Source organism: Eurytemora carolleeae, unplaced genomic scaffold (genome assembly GCF_000591075.1).
Source record: "Eurytemora carolleeae unplaced genomic scaffold, Eaff_2.0 scaffold618, whole genome shotgun sequence".
Lineage (NCBI taxonomy): Eukaryota > Metazoa > Arthropoda > Copepoda > Calanoida > Temoridae > Eurytemora > Eurytemora carolleeae.
The window spans coordinates 33229-50484 of record NW_019396572.1 but is presented as its reverse complement, the minus strand read 5'-3'; the positions used below and the strand labels follow the sequence as shown (position 1 = coordinate 50484).

The 17256-nt window shown below is 30.5% G+C and overlaps 2 protein-coding genes across 2 annotated transcripts; both read left to right on the top strand.

Annotated features, from left to right (window-relative positions):
* The first annotated feature begins 55 nt into the window (after positions 1-55).
* Positions 56-7377, top strand: LOC111705715 (leucine-rich repeat-containing protein 49). The gene is made up of 17 exons (XM_023478356.1): positions 56-270; positions 893-978; positions 2210-2293; positions 2464-2505; positions 3168-3222; positions 3409-3468; positions 3560-3602; positions 3740-3768; positions 4165-4230; positions 4293-4359; positions 4415-4468; positions 4567-4665; positions 5181-5296; positions 5776-5832; positions 6147-6183; positions 6393-6531; positions 7253-7377. The coding sequence occupies exons 1-17, from the start codon at positions 92-94 to the stop codon at positions 7375-7377; spliced, it is 1338 nt and encodes a 445-aa protein (XP_023334124.1). The 5' UTR covers positions 56-91.
* A 539-nt stretch (positions 7378-7916) lies between these two features.
* On the top strand, positions 7917-16266 carry LOC111705689 (uncharacterized). Its single transcript, XM_023478317.1, has 20 exons — positions 7917-8173; positions 8265-8312; positions 9627-9658; positions 9770-9810; positions 10028-10134; positions 10204-10279; positions 10936-11020; positions 11096-11160; positions 11432-11526; positions 11782-11846; positions 13068-13125; positions 13344-13417; positions 13743-13886; positions 14208-14321; positions 14621-14671; positions 14766-14817; positions 14895-14991; positions 15163-15261; positions 15552-15623; positions 15883-16266. The coding sequence occupies exons 1-20, from the start codon at positions 8127-8129 to the stop codon at positions 15940-15942; spliced, it is 1482 nt and encodes a 493-aa protein (XP_023334085.1). The 5' UTR covers positions 7917-8126; the 3' UTR covers positions 15943-16266.
* Positions 16267-17256: the final 990 nt, after the last annotated feature.

Here is a 17256-nt window from a genome sequence, read left to right as displayed (position 1 = left end):
GCAGGTTGAAACTTTTAAGTTTGATCAATATTTGTTCTATTCTCTACCCGGTTCCTACACAATCTGCAGTTACTCAATAAAACTTTGGAAAATGTCACTTCAGACATCAACTGTTCCTCTAAGAATCCACAAGACAGATTTAGGAAAAAGTTTGGGTCCTACTAGAGGACAACCTAGAGCTCAAGTTTCTTCTAGGGCTCTTTTAGGAGCTCACAAAAGTTTAGAGTCTGGAGTTGTTTTGCAAAACAGAATTGAACCTGTAAATGTTAGGTATAGTTCATACATTCATGTATTGGTTCTGGAAAATCCAATATGTTCTTTTCTAAGTTTTATTTTCTAATTTATGTTTTTAACCTCGAAATTCGCAAAATTTTCAATCATTTTCGCTAATTTTGATGTATTTTCGAGCTCATTTCGTGAAGTGGGGGGGGGAAGGTGTACAGTCTTACAGAGAGGAAAAAGTTGAGAGTACGGTACATGTACAGAGATGAAGGGAATATGGGAGCATGTACATTGTACATTGTACAGAAGATAACTGTAAAAGGGGGGGGGGGTATGGCATGAACTTATGAAGGGAGAATATTGTTGAGGGAGGGGTTTGTTTAGAAGGGATTTGAGAAAGAGAGGAGGGCATTTACAATAAAGGGGGGCTATATAGATGGAGGAGCGAGATTGGGGCTCCATGTACTTCGTACGTGGATATTGGTCACAAGGAGGGAAGGGTTGGTGGGGGGCTCTTAGTGGGGAATAGAGTGAAATGGTTCATTCTTAAACGTTGTTGGAGTGGGACAATAACCTTATCATTTTTACACATTCTAAAACATTTCAAAGAAAATTAGATTTTAAAAAAATGTTTCAAACAACATTTTTGGTTGAATGTAGGTAATAATAGGATGGAAAGAACTGTTGAAGAGCGTACTAAGTATCCGGATAGGATCAATCTAGATAGACGAGCACTCCATGGGATTCCTCTTTTAGGTAACAAATATTGTGGTTTACATATATTGAATTTAACATTTTCATGATTTAATACAACCAAATGTGAACAACACAATTCGATCGGTAACTTTATTGCATACATAATTTTAATTTTTCTTTTTTGTTTTGTTTTTGCCCTAAAAGAAATAAAGAAACATGTAAGAAAAAATAGTTAACTAATGTTAAAAGCTGTTAAATTAAGATATTTATACAGTGAAACCCTTAATAACGAATACATCGGAAGAATTTATCAAATGTCGTCTTGACAATTTTTAATGAGTGTTATACTATATTTCGTAAATTTCAGTATTTGCGAAAATAAATAAATATCCATGAATATGCGGGAACAGTTTTAACGAGTTCCATATAATCATTTAATTAAAAACTAAATATCTGCAACATTCCATTATCAGAAAGTGAAGAATACGACTTTTGATGAATTCTTTCGATGTATTCTTTATTAAGGGTTTCACTGTATATATTTTAAAAAATCAGACGAACACAAAGGAATTGAATCTTTGTAACAAAATCAAATATTTAAACCCCAATATTTTTAGAACAGGATGTTGTAAACCTCTGATATTTCAAACTCTGATTATTTGATCTAACAGAATTCATAGTTTGAAATATCTAAGGTCTACAACATTTGGTTCCAAAGATATAGTGATTAGAAAATCAGAGTTTGTGGCAAAGACTCAATTCCTTTCTTCTACATTATATATAGATTTGAATATCAAGCTATATTAAACCGCAAATACAACATGAACAGCTTACAACACACATATCACATACCAACTACATAAATGGACTGTGTTCGTAATTTTAAATGACTCTTCATCTATAGAGTGGCATGTCCGATTAACAGCGGTTCACTGAAAATTTTTTTATTGCCATGAATGAATAAGATATCCATGTTTGTCTCTTGGAACATTGATTATTTGTGATATCTAAACAAAAGTGATATAAATTTCTGCTACACAGAAGCAGTAGAAAAGTTAATGTCAGAATTAGTCACTTCTCCAAGCTGGAAAAACGATGATATCTTCCACATTATAAGTTATAAGCATGTCCTTTTTAAAAATGTAGCACTCTTCACTAGTCCCCACTATTTCTTCGGTCATAGTACCGCAAATCACTGCAGTGTACACACCAAAAGCTTAGTTGAGGGTGGTAGGTTCACTTGAAAGTACAATGTATGTAGTTTTAACAACGTATGTATTTTATTTTACAGCGGATGAGCCTGGATTGAGATTGTTGAGTCTCCAGCACAATTTCATCAAAAGAATCCAAAATCTGGAGCTGATTTCTAGACTAGGGAAACATACAATCAATAATTTGAATTTATATCCGTTCAAAATCTGGAGCTGATTTCTAGACTAGGGAAACATACAATCAATAATTTGAATTTATATTCGTTGAAAATTATGATGAATTTTTAATCGTAAACATCAAACATGAAAAGGTTGAATGCGTGTTATATTGCAGTATTCTTGGATCTTTACCACAACAGGTTGGATCACATTTCAGGTACTATGGGAGTGGGACATTCCATAAAAAAAAAACACATTTTATAGACAGAACATTAAAAAAAAATAAAATGTCATGAACAGGTTCATGTCATAAACAGGACATGTCATAAACAGGACATGTCAGAAACAGTGCATTTCCTAGAAAGGACGTTTCACAGAAGGACTTTTCAAAGACAGGGCATTTCATGAAGAGGAAATTTCATTTACAAAGAAGATTTCACATAACTAATGTAAATCACTTACCAAATTAATTTTGGATTAATTATGGTGCACAGATATGTTTTTGATATAAGAAAATATATATGAAATATCCTGTCAATAAAATTTCTTATCAATGAAATGTTCAATCTTTGAAATTAACTATCTATAAAATATCCTGTCTATGAAATGACCTATTCATGAAATTTTATAAAAGAAATGTTCATTTTCGAAATGTTTTTTTATAAAACGTCTTGACACCTAATAATCATTAAATTAAGCATAAAAAAATATTTGCTCCCAATTTAAAGTAAAGAATGTTCCACATTTAGCAAGATAATAATAATGATGGTTGGTTGGTTTTTTATTTATGTATTCATTGATCTGTAAACAATTCTTGAATACCAGGTTTTAAATTAAAGTGCTTTCTATCCAAAAAAAATAACTTATTTAAATGTTAAGGATTGGGCCCGTTAAATAATCTTCGAGTTCTGATGTTAGGGAAAAATAGAATAAGGTATTTTTTATCTCAGTAAACAGTATTAATCATATATTTAACAATACTTAACAATAATAAAGACTTAAAAACAATAATAAAAATAATAGATAATACTTTGCTCTACACACGTAATAGATAATACAATAGTACCATGACGAAATTTGGACATTATATTTATAAACATTTAAAAAAAAAAAATTTCAGACGCATAGAAGGTCTAATGAATTGTTCACGATTATCTGTATTGGATTTGCATGGAAACAGGTACAATGGCGACACGATAAATTTAGACAATAAAAACAAAAAAGACAAACTTAAAATTAAAAAAATGACAACTTTAGAATGACCTTTTTAGGATTGGTACAATTTCTGGGTTAGAAGCATTATGTGAGTTAAAGGTATATAGTAAAATCTCAAGATCATAAAACTCAGATTTTGAGAAAGTCTTTTTGGTGGGGGAGGTTGGGGGCGGAGGGATTAGGGAAATCTCAAGTGAAATAAGAAGTTCTATGATCGTAATGCTTAACTATTTCAGGTTTTGAATTTGGCTGGAAATCTGATAAGGTAATTATAGCTATTCAATGTGGATACTAAGCTACAGAAAGCAAACAATTTTTCTTCCAACTATTAAACTTTTACCATTCATACAATTATACCTATTTAGTCTGATTAGTTATATTTAAACCAATTCAAGGAATTACGCAATAAAGGAACTGACACATAGCCTGAAGATCTATTTAATTTTTTAATTCCTATGTCTCTGATATTTCACATTTGATATTTCAGACAATAATTGATTACACAGAATTCATTCATTCATTCAAAGGTTTACGAAACCAGGTTGAAAATATGAAAATAAATATCAATTATTTTTTTTCTTAATTTTAAGCATTTTTTTGGATTCTAAAATAAAAAGTATTTTTAATAATATTCTCAATATATATAAATAACTGACTGCAGGAAGATTTCTGGGTTGGAATCTCTGAAAAATATTGAAGAGTTGAACTTGAGAAGAAATAGAATACGGTAAGAAAATATTAAAAAATAAAACAGATTTTTGACTAAATTAAATCCATATTTTCTTTCAGAAATACAATTGGAATAGATGCTGTGCCTACCCTAACGAAACTATACATGTCAAATAATGAAATACAGGTGAACTAAAAACTAAGTTGATATTGAGCTGAAAGTAACTTAGATAACTATTTAGGGGTTGAGTTCCCTTGAACAGATTGAAAAATTGATTAATCTTGAAGCTATTCAGGTAAATAAGTTATCTCAAGCAAGGGTAGTCAAATAACGGATGGTAGATAAATTGCAACAATTTAATTTACTTCAATGATTTATATTATAATTTACTAGATGGAAGGGAACCCAGTGTGGTCCAATCCTAATTATTCTTGTAAATTGGTTGCAACTCTACCATCACTTGTCAAACTGGACCAACAAGATGTAACCCAGGTAATCATTAATCAAAGCTCTTTGCTCATATATATTTGTTCGTTAAAGCTGGCCCTAAACGACTGGACGAAATTGGATAACTTATTTGAGAATTGAGGAAACCTATTGATATCCTGCAGAGGTGAAGTATTGGTAAAACAAATCTCTTTTTTTTCTTAGTGTTTTTAAAACCTCGACAAAGCCGGGTACTTGAGCTAGTAAAATCATCTATTTTTATAGGAAGAATAGAGAGTTTTTATCGATCAAAACTGACATCAATAAGTTATATTACCGTTGCCAGTGGATTATCTTTTTTATCGTTATTTTTGATAATAAACAGAGACATGTTATAATTTATTCTATTTTTTTCCTGGGGAACATTAAATATCTGCCCCCACCCTTCCGTTGCCTTTCTTTGTTGGCCACCTATGTAAACAAATATCTAAAATTTAAAATCTGGTCTTCCACTTTTGTGCATTTAACGTTGACAAGTTTTAAAAACATTTTCCTGTTTGTCGATTATTGTAATTTACTAGGATATGAGAATTACTTCCTCCAAGTGGAAGCAGTCTCTGGAAACTACTTCACGAGATCTTCAAGAACCGACTCTTCCAATCGAGCCACAGCATGAAAAAGAAGAAGCTCTCACAACGTATTTTTTCTGTCACTTTCATAAAAAATCTATTCGGCGAAGTAGGACAGGGATTAAGTTGTACTATTTTTGTACCGATAAAGTTTTTAAGCTGATACACGAACACTGGTTACATTGAAATTGTGAAATTGTCATCGGTACATAATATTGTTAGTCGTTTATACTTGAAGTACATCGGTACATAATATTGTTAGTCGTTTATACTTGAAGTACATCGGTACATAATATTGTTAGTCGTTTATACTTGAAGTAGTTCAAACCTTGCATGGACTTTGAACGGTTACAGGGGGGGGTCCCCCCCCCCCTGTAATCAGTCTGTATAAGTAAAATAAAAAACTACCCAGTATTAACCGGTAAGATATTCTAGAAATATGAAAAAATGTTTTCCTGCTTTTAGAAAAATACTTTTTAGGAAAACTAGAAATTTTACTTCCGATATTTTGTAGGATTGACGTTTAATCTAAAGATATTGTGTTTAGGTTGGAACTTGATAAAGTTCAGCGGAAAAAGGCATCTATAACCAATGCAATGCAAAGGAATTTAACAAAGATAAACATTAAACACTGTGTACTAAGTGTATTGCATATATGCTATAAAAAGTTGCATCAATGTTTTAAACTAAGTCGACTTTGAAGAAACGCAATGTCTCGGCCTTAAAATTTCACTAACTCACTAATATTTTTTGTTGTTTATTTTAGAATTGTAAAGCATTTATTTTTAATGTTAGGTTTAAAGAAGTTATTGGTAAAGTTCTCATCGAATTTTGCGTGTGAGCTTGCAACTGTTTTGAAAGTATTGATTTAGCCTCTGAAGCAATTAAAAATAAGTTTTACATCTATGTTAAGTTTAGATGGAAGATTGTAAAAACAAAGACATTTGTTCCTGAGGTAGACAAAACATTAAACAATATTGGGGAATATTTTATGATAATGATACTAATGAGATAATAATAAAGACAAAAAAGAATATCAATTGTAACAATAATATTGATAAAAACAACCATAATAAAATTAGGAATTATAGATATCACAATATCAGTAATAATTGTAATAAATGTAATTAATTGTTTAAAATAGAAACATGAAAATTAAAAAAGGTCGGAAGCGAGGAGGAGGATTTTGAAGATTCAGGAGGAATGAGAGTAAGGGTGTCACAACAATCAAACAGGAGTTCAGAAGAAAACAGGAGTTCTGAGGAAAATAGCAACCATAATGAAAACAGTTACTTTGAGAAAAGTAAGTTTGATATCTCTAAACATTCAACATAATTTTCTCAACAAAATATAATTGTTACGTTCAATTGTAAATATGCGTTTATTCATTATCAGTCTTCATAGGAATTGAGTTTTTGTATGCATAAGACCCTTAATTATTTGCTTTATTTTTACATGGACGTTTTGAATGCGTAATAATTTTAGAGTTCTGTTGAGCAAATTTTATCGCCCCCCCCCCTACCCCGGACTAACTAGAGTTAGAGGCATTGGGTTTCTTCAATTTGAAATCATACTCGTTTTGGTTTATATTTTTACAATCTTTAAAGTTACGGACTTGTTTGTTAAATGCTTTTTATTCAAAACGTATATGCCGGCATATTTAAAAGTATTTAAGAAAGAAGGCTGAAAAATTATGTTTAATAGGAGTAATTGTGATGGAAAGTCATAGCTTTCTGGAATATTAACAGAACCATTAAATTCACGTGTTNCCCCAAAAAATATCTTTTTATAGAGGCATTTAAGATGGACCTTTTTTTCTTTTTAAACATTTATTAGAAATGACGAAAAAACTTTTTTACTAAAACTAAATATTTGGCTCAAATTCTCATGACAATGCTAATAATTAGGCCCAAGTTATGACAAAGTGTAAACTAATTTCTATTTGTGGAAAAGTATCGAGGAGTTGTATAAAACTAATTTTTATTGATGGTGACTGGGTGGGCTATATCTTGTGCAATGTTAAGAAAGAAAGTGTGAAGTACAGATAAAGCTGGATGCCGTTCCAACTCTTCAAGATAGGATCAGACAAAGAGGCAAATATAGAACAGGACGAACTTTAAGGAACTGTTTTTTAAATATAAATATATAGAACAGGACGAACTTTAAGGAACTGTTTTTTAAATATATAGAACAGGACGAACTTTAAGGAACTGTTTTTTAAAATATATAGAACAGGACGAACTTTAAGGAACTGTTTTTTAAATATAGAACAGGATGAACTTTAAGGAACTGTTTTTTAAATATAGAACAGGACGAACTTTAAGGAACTGTTTTTTTAAATAAATATAGAACAGGATGAACTTTAAGGAACTGTTTTTTAAATATAGAACAGGACGAACTTTAAGGAACTGTTTTTTTAAATATATAGAACAGGAAGAACTTTAAGGAACTGTTTTTTTAAATATAGAACAGGACGAACTTTAAGGAACTGTTTTTTTAATATATAGAACAGGACAAACTTTAAGGAACTGTTTTTTTTAAATATATAGAACAGGACGAACTTTAAGGAACTTTTTTTTTAAATATATAGAACAGGACGAACTTTAAGGAACTGTTTTTTTAAATATATAGAACAGGACGAACTTTAAGGAACTGTTTTTTTAAATATATAGAACAGGACGAACTTTAAGGAACTGTTTTTTTAAATATATAGAACAGGACGAACTTTAAGGAACTGTTTTTTTAAATTGTTTGTCTTGATGAACTCAAATACTAAAACTGAGCGTAAATTATATTTGTAATGAATTTTTAAATGACATTGAGATGAATATAATTTAATAAGGTTAATGAGTTGTGGGGGGGGGGTAATGGTAATTAAGTAATGCTTAAGTCTTAAAGATGGTAAAAAGACAGTATTTTAGTGGAAGTTTTTCAACAACGAACAGGTAAGGATACCTGTAATAAAATAATTTTTTAAATTATTTAATTAAATTTAATTTAAATTAAAATTAAATAATGTGCATCATTGTTTTTTAGATTCAACAGATCATCCAGCTCCTGTTCAAATATATCTGGCATCTCAAGGAACCTTATTGTAAAATAAACCAGAACCATGAGGACGAGTCAGATTCTGGACCACTTGTGCATTTGTGCACCTGTCAAAACACTAAAATTTATTTATACATGAAACGGTATTCTCATTTCTCAATATCTCAATATCTTAATGTCTCAACTCTCAATGACTCAATGTCTCAATGGTACCAGTACAAACGTTGGAACCACAAACATCGGACGCTATACTAAGGTCCGACAGTACAAATGTTGAACCTACAAACGTCGGACTGGTACAAAGGTCGGACTGAGACAAATGTAGGACCAGTACAAACGTCGGACGAGTATATTTAGAAGGAAAAACGTCTGACATCAGTTGAGTTTGTAAAAAATACCATTGCTATAAGAAATAAATTAAAAATCACTCGCCTATTGTGATGCAAATCAAAGACAACTGAACAAAGGTTCATCCTTTGAAGGTAGCACTGTATAAAACAGCAGACCAAAAAGGAGTTGAGTTCAATTGTCACAAACTGATGTTTCAATTATTCTATACCTTTAATAAGATATTTAACAAGATAAATTAAGATATTACCTTTGATAGTTCAACCTATGAATCTATATGATCAGACAGATTAAGTTTGAAAGGTTTCAAAGGTTAATACCAAATTACCAGGTTGCAAAGGTATAGGAATGAGAATATTTGAGTTAGTGGCAAGAACTCAGTTCCTTTGGGTAGATTTTTATTAGACCAGTCTATAAAAGGAATTTACTTTTTAATAAAACAAAAAAAAATATAAAAATTCAATTAATTTTTTTTCTTAGTCTGACGTTTGTACTGGTCTAACGTTTGAACTAGTCCGACGTTTGTCCTGATCTGACGTTTGTACTGTCCGACGTTTGTAAGTCTTAGGTTTGTACCGTCCGACGTTTGTGGGTCCAACGTTTGTACTGGTACCGTCTTAATGTCTCAATTTTTTTATCCAAGAATAGAGGTGTCTTAGTGTCTCAACATCTCATTTGCATAATACCAGTGTATGCGTAAGCATAGTTTTATTTGAACCATAAAAACAGGCATCTTAATGTCTCATTGTCTCATTCCTTGAATACAAGCGAATTTATATGAACAACATTTTTGATCCATGAAAAGAGATGTCTTAGTGTCTCAACGTCTCATTTGTAATCATAATTTTATTTGAACCATGAACCATATCAAAATGTTCAAAAAGATCAACAAAATTTCTAAAAATCACATTTTTATTGTTATTTTTTCCAAAGGAATGTCCTTTGATTTTGAAGAAAAAAAAGATTTTTGATCATTAACTAATTTACAATTTGTGTATATAGAGTGTCAGGCAGCGACTCTGAATCAACATCAGGAATTCACAAATTCAATTATACTTTTTTATATCTCTCATTTTACCAATTAAAAAGGTTAGAAATAAAAAGTCTCTGGAAAAAAATTAATTATTTTATTTTCGTGAATTCAGCTGGAAGATCAATAAATACTGCTCCCATCGTAATTATAAAGGTTGATATCTAATGTATTTTGTAAAATATATTTTTATCAAAAATAATTAAATAGATATTAGAATTATGCAACCTATTTTAAGATTTTAAGTTTCTTTGCTATAAATAAAATATTCATTAAACATAGTTCACAGCAAACAAGCTTTTTTTTCAAAATGATTGGTTAACATTATTCTTAAAATTGAACAGTGACATCCCAAGACATATATTTTTTGAAGGACGCCTCGTTGAAGATCAAGTTTCCTGGGTTGGAAAGAAGAACCTTTGCTTTGCCCCAGAGATATGAAACCATATCAGACCCGTCCGCCTGCTCTTCAACACTCAGGTTTTTTTGTTCCAAGTCCTAGTTTAATTACAGCTTTTTATCCCCTTTAACGTATAAGTATATGTTTAGAAGGCCAAGCTTAGAGCTGGAACTCGAAAATCAGAAAATAGGATTTTTTAATGTTCGACAAAAATCCGAAAATCAGGAAACAATTTCAGAATTTTAAAATCGTTGTCCACCTTCTATAAATCTTAAAACACGAACATGACAAAATGTTAGTACTTAAAGGAACTGAATACGCGCCACGGATTGTAAGTCTAATTTTTATATCTTTGCCACCATTAACATTTTAAACTGTGAATTCTAATTAAATTAATTTTGTATAGAGACCTTTCGTTCATAAAGTAGTTTTAAGTCTTTGCTACAAACTCAGATTTTCTAACCCCTATATCTCTGTGACCCAATTTCATAGACCTTAGATATTTCAAACTAGGAATTCTGTTAGATCAGGTAATCTAAGTTTTGAAAATCAAAGGTATACAACATCAGGTTGCAAATATAATGGGATTCGAACATTTTAGTTTGTGGCAAAGACTCAATTTCTTTCGCTTGTATATTTGCTAGTCTCCAATAAACGTCAACACGACTAAAACGATCAGGCCCAAAGAAATTATGTCTTTGCCACAAACTCAGGTCCACAGCTTCATGTTGCAAAGATATAGGGATAAGAAAATTTGAGTTTGTGCTAAGACTCATTTCTTTTATGGGTGACATTAAACATTTTGCCTTATCAAGTTTTATTACAAGAAAATTTGTATTTTTGTCAACTATTCTTAACCACTAATTCTGAATGTGGATCAGAATCCAAATTCATTTCTGTCTGATGACGAATACTCGGAGGAATTTATTTCTGAGTCTTCATCAACTTCATCCAATGATACATCAGGTATATTTTGTTCAAACTAAATATCAATGNGGAGTCCTCTCTGTTTAAAATCTTAGATGCATTATTTTTGTTAAGGGGACGAGGAGACGGGAAAGACTAATACGGTGTTGTATCAAGATCATGCTGGGAAAAGACTTCAGGCAAATATTTATTAATTAAGAAGATAATAGGTCCTCAATAAAATGTATGACTGACAATTTCACAAAGTTCTGTTCACGGAAAACTTAAGTTAATTAAACGTAAGATTACAATATTAAATGTTTTCAATCATAACTTCTTTTATTTTCAAGCTATTGAAGAGAAGAAAAACTTTGAATTTTTAATGTAAGCGGATAAATTTAAAAACTTTTTTTATTCGTTATGTTTAGTCTTATTTCTTAACGTATCTAATTTTTCTTTTATGATTTGTAGGAGAAACTAAAATTATCCCGAGGAAGAAATTTAAGTCGTCAAATAAATACATCAAGGTCTTCAAGCCAAATATCGGATGACAGAGGAAATGTTAGGTAACAACATATTAAATAAAAGAGAATCAGAGAGAAATGTTATTTTTTGATTACATGTTATAAGTAGAACGAGCTCAGTAACACTTAATATGTCAGTCATTTTTGAAAGTACAAAACAAGCAAACCACAAGGGATTAAGAGGGGATAAATAACGATTTAAAAATCATTACTTAATTCCTATTTAATAAACACCCTGTAAATATAAGTACCCAACATATTTAAGTTTAATAGATATATACAATATTGATTATTTAGACAGTGGGTAAATAAGCACAATAGTAAACCTTTCTTCAGAAAACCTAGAGACACTGACGGCACAGGTGAAAACTTTGTAAAGTCCCTCTTTTTACTACATTAAAGATTTAAAACAAATTCAGTATGATTTCTAAATCTGTTCAGATTCACGAGGGGAGGAAGGCACAACAATTTCTAGTCCAAACTCCGAGCCACATTCTCCCCATTTTCTCGTCCGAGGAACCTCGATATCCTCGTCCTTCCGATATTTCTTAGGGGTCCAATTCTTTAATGAAGATAAAAACTATTTTTTAATCTGTCTTCATTATAGAGCATAAATAAAATGTACAATTTTTCTAAATCGAGAAAAATTGCTTTAATTAAATTATAGTTTTGAAGTTTTATTTTCTTAAAATTTTTTCACTTTTTTACGAATATTTTTTTAGATATTCCTAATATAGAATGCCGACTTCAAAGAATGAAGTTCTTTATTGCTAATTATATAGTAAACGATACAATTTTTCCGAATAAAAGGCAGTGGTTTGACTAAAATTTTGCAAGTTATTTTATATTTTAAGGTTGGCCATTAAGTAGGCAGAAGAGATTGGTTTTCACCTAAATAAAGTTTGACATCATTTCCATGGATTCCAAGATTCCAACTGGTGTAATTATTGCAATAGTCTAATTCTATTGCAATAGTATATCCCGACCAGACCAGAGAGCGTTCTTTTCTTCTTAAAGAGCTACGTCTCGGCCCATTAAAAGAGCGCACCTCTTTCTTAAGCAAACCTCGTCTAAATGTTACGATTTCAACTCGTTTTTCGCCGCATCTCATATTTTGTCTGGGTATCAAATTCACATCCCCCCCATGTGACCCCCCACGTAGTTTCTCATGGTTTTGAATTGAGCAGCTTGGAGCAACAGCTTTAAAATGATCTGCGTTTAAACAGAGTGTATTTCGTCTCTGGGCCAAAAAGGGAAGGGGGGTGAAGAATATGGGGGGAAAATGGAGGGGACTGATATCGGGTTTCAACATATTTTAAAAAAATTCCTTTTTAAAATTTTGTAGCGTCGAAATCAACGCATTCGACGGGGTCTGCGTAAAATCTACGCTATCTGGTCTAGTCGGGATATAGCCATATTTTATGTCCTTGTGAACGTGGCCAAATTTTCTAAAAATGATAATTGAAGGACTATAGATTTTGAGGCGGTTTGGACGAGAACTTTAGAAGAATGCGGCTTGGACGAGAAGTTGTTGTGGCTGGCCTTCCTCCCCTCGATGACCAACACTCAAAGATCTGTCCTAGGTAGAACGTGTGAGCAAGGAGAAGATTATCTCATAGAAATAGAAGGAGATACACTAAGGTTGTTTCCATCATAAAATTGATACTTTGCATTGCAAATATCAGAATTTTAAAAAATGAAGAAATGATATAATTCAAACAAATCAAACAATCAGAGTTTGAAATAATGAAAGGTTTACTCTGTGGGTTTACACCATCGTGTTTCGAAAAAAAATATGGGAACAGAGTTTGATGTTCTTAATTTACACAAATAAAAATGAAAAGGTTACTGTTATTTAGTGTGTATGGTTCCCCAGCTTTACAGTTTATCGAGAGATCTTGGAACAAATCAAAGGCGGAAAAAACTACAACTGGTAAATGAATCTGTAGGGGATTTGATAAAACATTATAATTTTCTCTCTTTACAAGATTTTATATGGCAAACTTTTGTATAGGGGTATTGCTTAACTTTAGAAAATGAACTTGATATTTAGACGACACACTTTTTAATTCAGGGTTAACTTCTTTAAAATGAAGTGTTGTTTATTCCCGCATGATTGAGCTAGGTAAAGCTAAGCTATCCTAAGATTTAGACGGGAAAGGTTGCCGCTAAAAGATTTTACACGTAAATTTTCCACTCTAAATGAATTATTTTGCAAAAACAATTCTATAAAGATATAATCTTTTGAATGTTTTTAGTCCAATTCCACTTTGTGTCCTTCGATGACCTGGTTTCTCTTCTTCCGAAGTTCAGAGAAAATTTTCCAAATGTTGAACATTTCGAATTCACTGAAACTAATGTGAGAAATATGAGCCAAATAAATGCGCTAGCTCTAGTTCAAGGTAAGCCTCATATTTTTTTCGTTGTTTAATTTAAACATTTTTTTATTTCATAAAAACAGGTTAGCATACATATTAAATCATAGGTTATATCATTATTTGTATTTGTTAATTGAGGGCACCTTATAGTGACTTATTTACAAATATTTATTTTACAAGTTCTATAATACTTTTTACTGTTATTACATAAATAATAACAACAACTTCTTAAAATCATTTTAAAACACAGTTTATACATTTTAGTCATATTTTTAATTGAACATAAATCTTACTTCAGAGCAACAAGAAAAGTTGAAATTTTAATCAATAGAAAAATATTTGTAGGCATAACTTCATTGATGATAAACCGTGAGGGTAATCCAATCTACAGTAAACCCTGGAGACAATATGCTATATACAGACTAGAGCACTGGGGATTACTTTATATCAATAACAAAGGAAAAATTGCGACATTTTTAACTAAATCATTTTTTTCAATAATTACAAAAGTTACGTACAAAGGAATTGAGTTTTTGTCACAAACTCTGATTTTCTTATCCCTATATCTTTGCATTTCAATTTCGGAGACCTTAGATATTTCAAACTATGAATTATTTTAGATCAAATAATGATAGTTTGAAATATCAAAGGTTAACACCATCAGGTTGCAAAGATATAGCGATTTGAAAATCAGAATTTGTGGCTAAAACTCAGTTCCTTTTAAGAGGAAAAAAATGAATCGTCTTTTGATCCAACAGAAGTAAGTGATGATGAAATACTGGCAGCAAATGATACATATGGAAGTTTAGGTAGATTTTAAGATACTACTCTAATTAAAAAACTCTTTAAAAAAATTGATTTTACTTTTAAAAAGATAGCATTACAGTTTAAATGTTTTTTTAGGAGAATTGGCAATTATGACTCTTCCCAAGACCAAGATTATAGGATTATTTAGGTAAATTAAAAACATTTTTGTGAACAAAAAATCTGCAAAAGTATTTTATAGTAAACTCTTTATTATATTCATTTTAGAAAACTAGAACTTGGTGAAGTTACTCGGGAAATGACGGCAAATGAAGATTTTCTAGCTACTGTTAAGGATGCAAACGTAAAGGAAATAATCGCGAAGGTGCAGTTTAAAGGATAAATATTTTTTTAACCTAAATTTAAAGATGTTATTCTAAAAACGAAACCCTCTTGTTATTCTAATTGTTAATAAAATTTTCATGATTATTATAATTAGTATTTTTATGAAGGTCATCTCATTTCTAAAAGTAGAAAGGCAGATAAATATATTTAGGAGTCTCTTGAATATGACCCTCAAAGATCTTCTGAACTAGTAAAAGAGAGAGATTCTCTCAGACATATGATAGAACTTGGACATTCGGTATTCCACAAGGTAAAATATTTGTCGTTCAAAAACTTTAGTAATCTTACAAAGACAAGCAGGTATAATTATATTGCTTTCATTAGGATTTAATTACCGTGCCTTGAGATATTCTGTAACGTAATTTTTAGTTGTTGTCAAATTAGCTAGTCTAACATAGATGCTGGTCAGTCAAATATGATCATTGCAATGTGTAAAATCTTGAGACTAGAATAAATTATACCTAAACGAATAAATGATTGTCGCACATCAAGCTCAAAATCTGTTAATTTTTAACTAAATACCATTGTTTGATTGTTTAGTTTGGTAGACTAGAAGACGAATGGAAATGTATTCTTCCAATAGTTATTCATAGAATACTAACCCAGTACCAGGTAAACAAATACATTAAATAAATTTCTTATTTTATTTCTACTTAATTCTGATGCTCCCACATTTTTCCCATGCAATATTTAGCTAAAATAATAATTTGCTTGTTAATATTTTTACACAATTGGAAAGAATAGAAAAGATGGGGCCAAGCGGTGCATCTGGGTCTCCACATTGCTGTTAGAACAGAATTAGAGATTATACGCAAACTTAAATTTTTATTCAAACAGTGTTTAAAAAAATTGAATGTAAACGTTTTTTTAGGATATTCACAGTTATAAGAAGGAAGAGTTAACTAAGCTTGAACAGACTGTTCAAAAGTAGGCTCTGCATTTTTAGATGATTTTTATATGTTTAATAAAGAGATTTTGTTAAATATGTAAAGTTTATATCAATCTTAAGTTTTTCATGGTTTTAGTAAAAAATATGATAATTACAGGATCAGATCGGATATTATCACCACTTAGGGTTAAAAAGCTGTAAATTATTTAAAGGATTATTATGATATGAAAAGTATTCCTCGTAATTCTTAAAGTAATATTTTGAAATCCCCCCAAAAATTCTGAAAATGTGGTTAACATTTTTATTTATTAATCTATTTTTACTTCTACATTTCGAGTCATGTAGCACAAAACTTGTGAGTGAGTTCTGGCACTTTAAAATTTACTGCATTGGTATTTCTTATCTTTTTTTTCGTGCATGTTATGGAATTTCATTAGGATTTCAAAATAATGAAATATAAAAAGATTTTAAAAAATTAAAGGATTACTCAGAAAAACCTAGGGAACTAAACGAATTAAAAGTTGAATTAGAGAGAGAAATGTGCAGCAATTTATGTGGACATGTGAAAAAGAGCAATGCTGGATATTAGAGCTATAGCTTAATACAATTGCATCGTAAGCACTAAACACTGCCCCAAGAAGCCAATTGAAAATCTGATTAGTAGCACGTAGCAATCTTCTAAAACAATTTATTTTCTTAGATACACAAATGTCTGGTTAGGTTTATACGTTTTCAAGGATATTTAGGTCCTGAAAATGAAAATTTCTAAATATTTCACATAAGAATTTTTTTCCACCTTATACTTTTCAAAAAACATGAAGATGAAGATGCTATAAATCTATACAATAGCACCGAGGGATATCAAATTGCAGAATGAATACTCTTGAAATTTATTACTTTTGTTTCTCTTGCAATGTACTAAAAAATATATTTGATACATTAAGAGTTTTAAATCTTAATATTAGTAATATTCATTTTTAATTGAAATTAAACTGTTTTATAATAAAGCTATTAAAAAAGAATCCATGACAGTATGACGCGCTTCCTGACCCAACAATGTTAACAACCTTCATCATTCTTTAAAAATTAAAATAATTCTAAAATGATATAGCCTGGTAAAAGAGTTGGTACTAAACATATTTTGGGGCATTAAACTAATTTTCGGCTACGTCAAAATTAATAAAAATTTAGAAAGGCTTTATTTGGTAAGATAGAAAGCCAGGTAGTATTGGAGATTTAATTTTTTAAAAGTATTTATTATTTAAAAACGATATGTATATAAAGTTTTTGAGATAAATAGAGTCCAAACGTAGTACAAGATAAATGTGTGAACACTTTTCAACACCTATGTTCCAG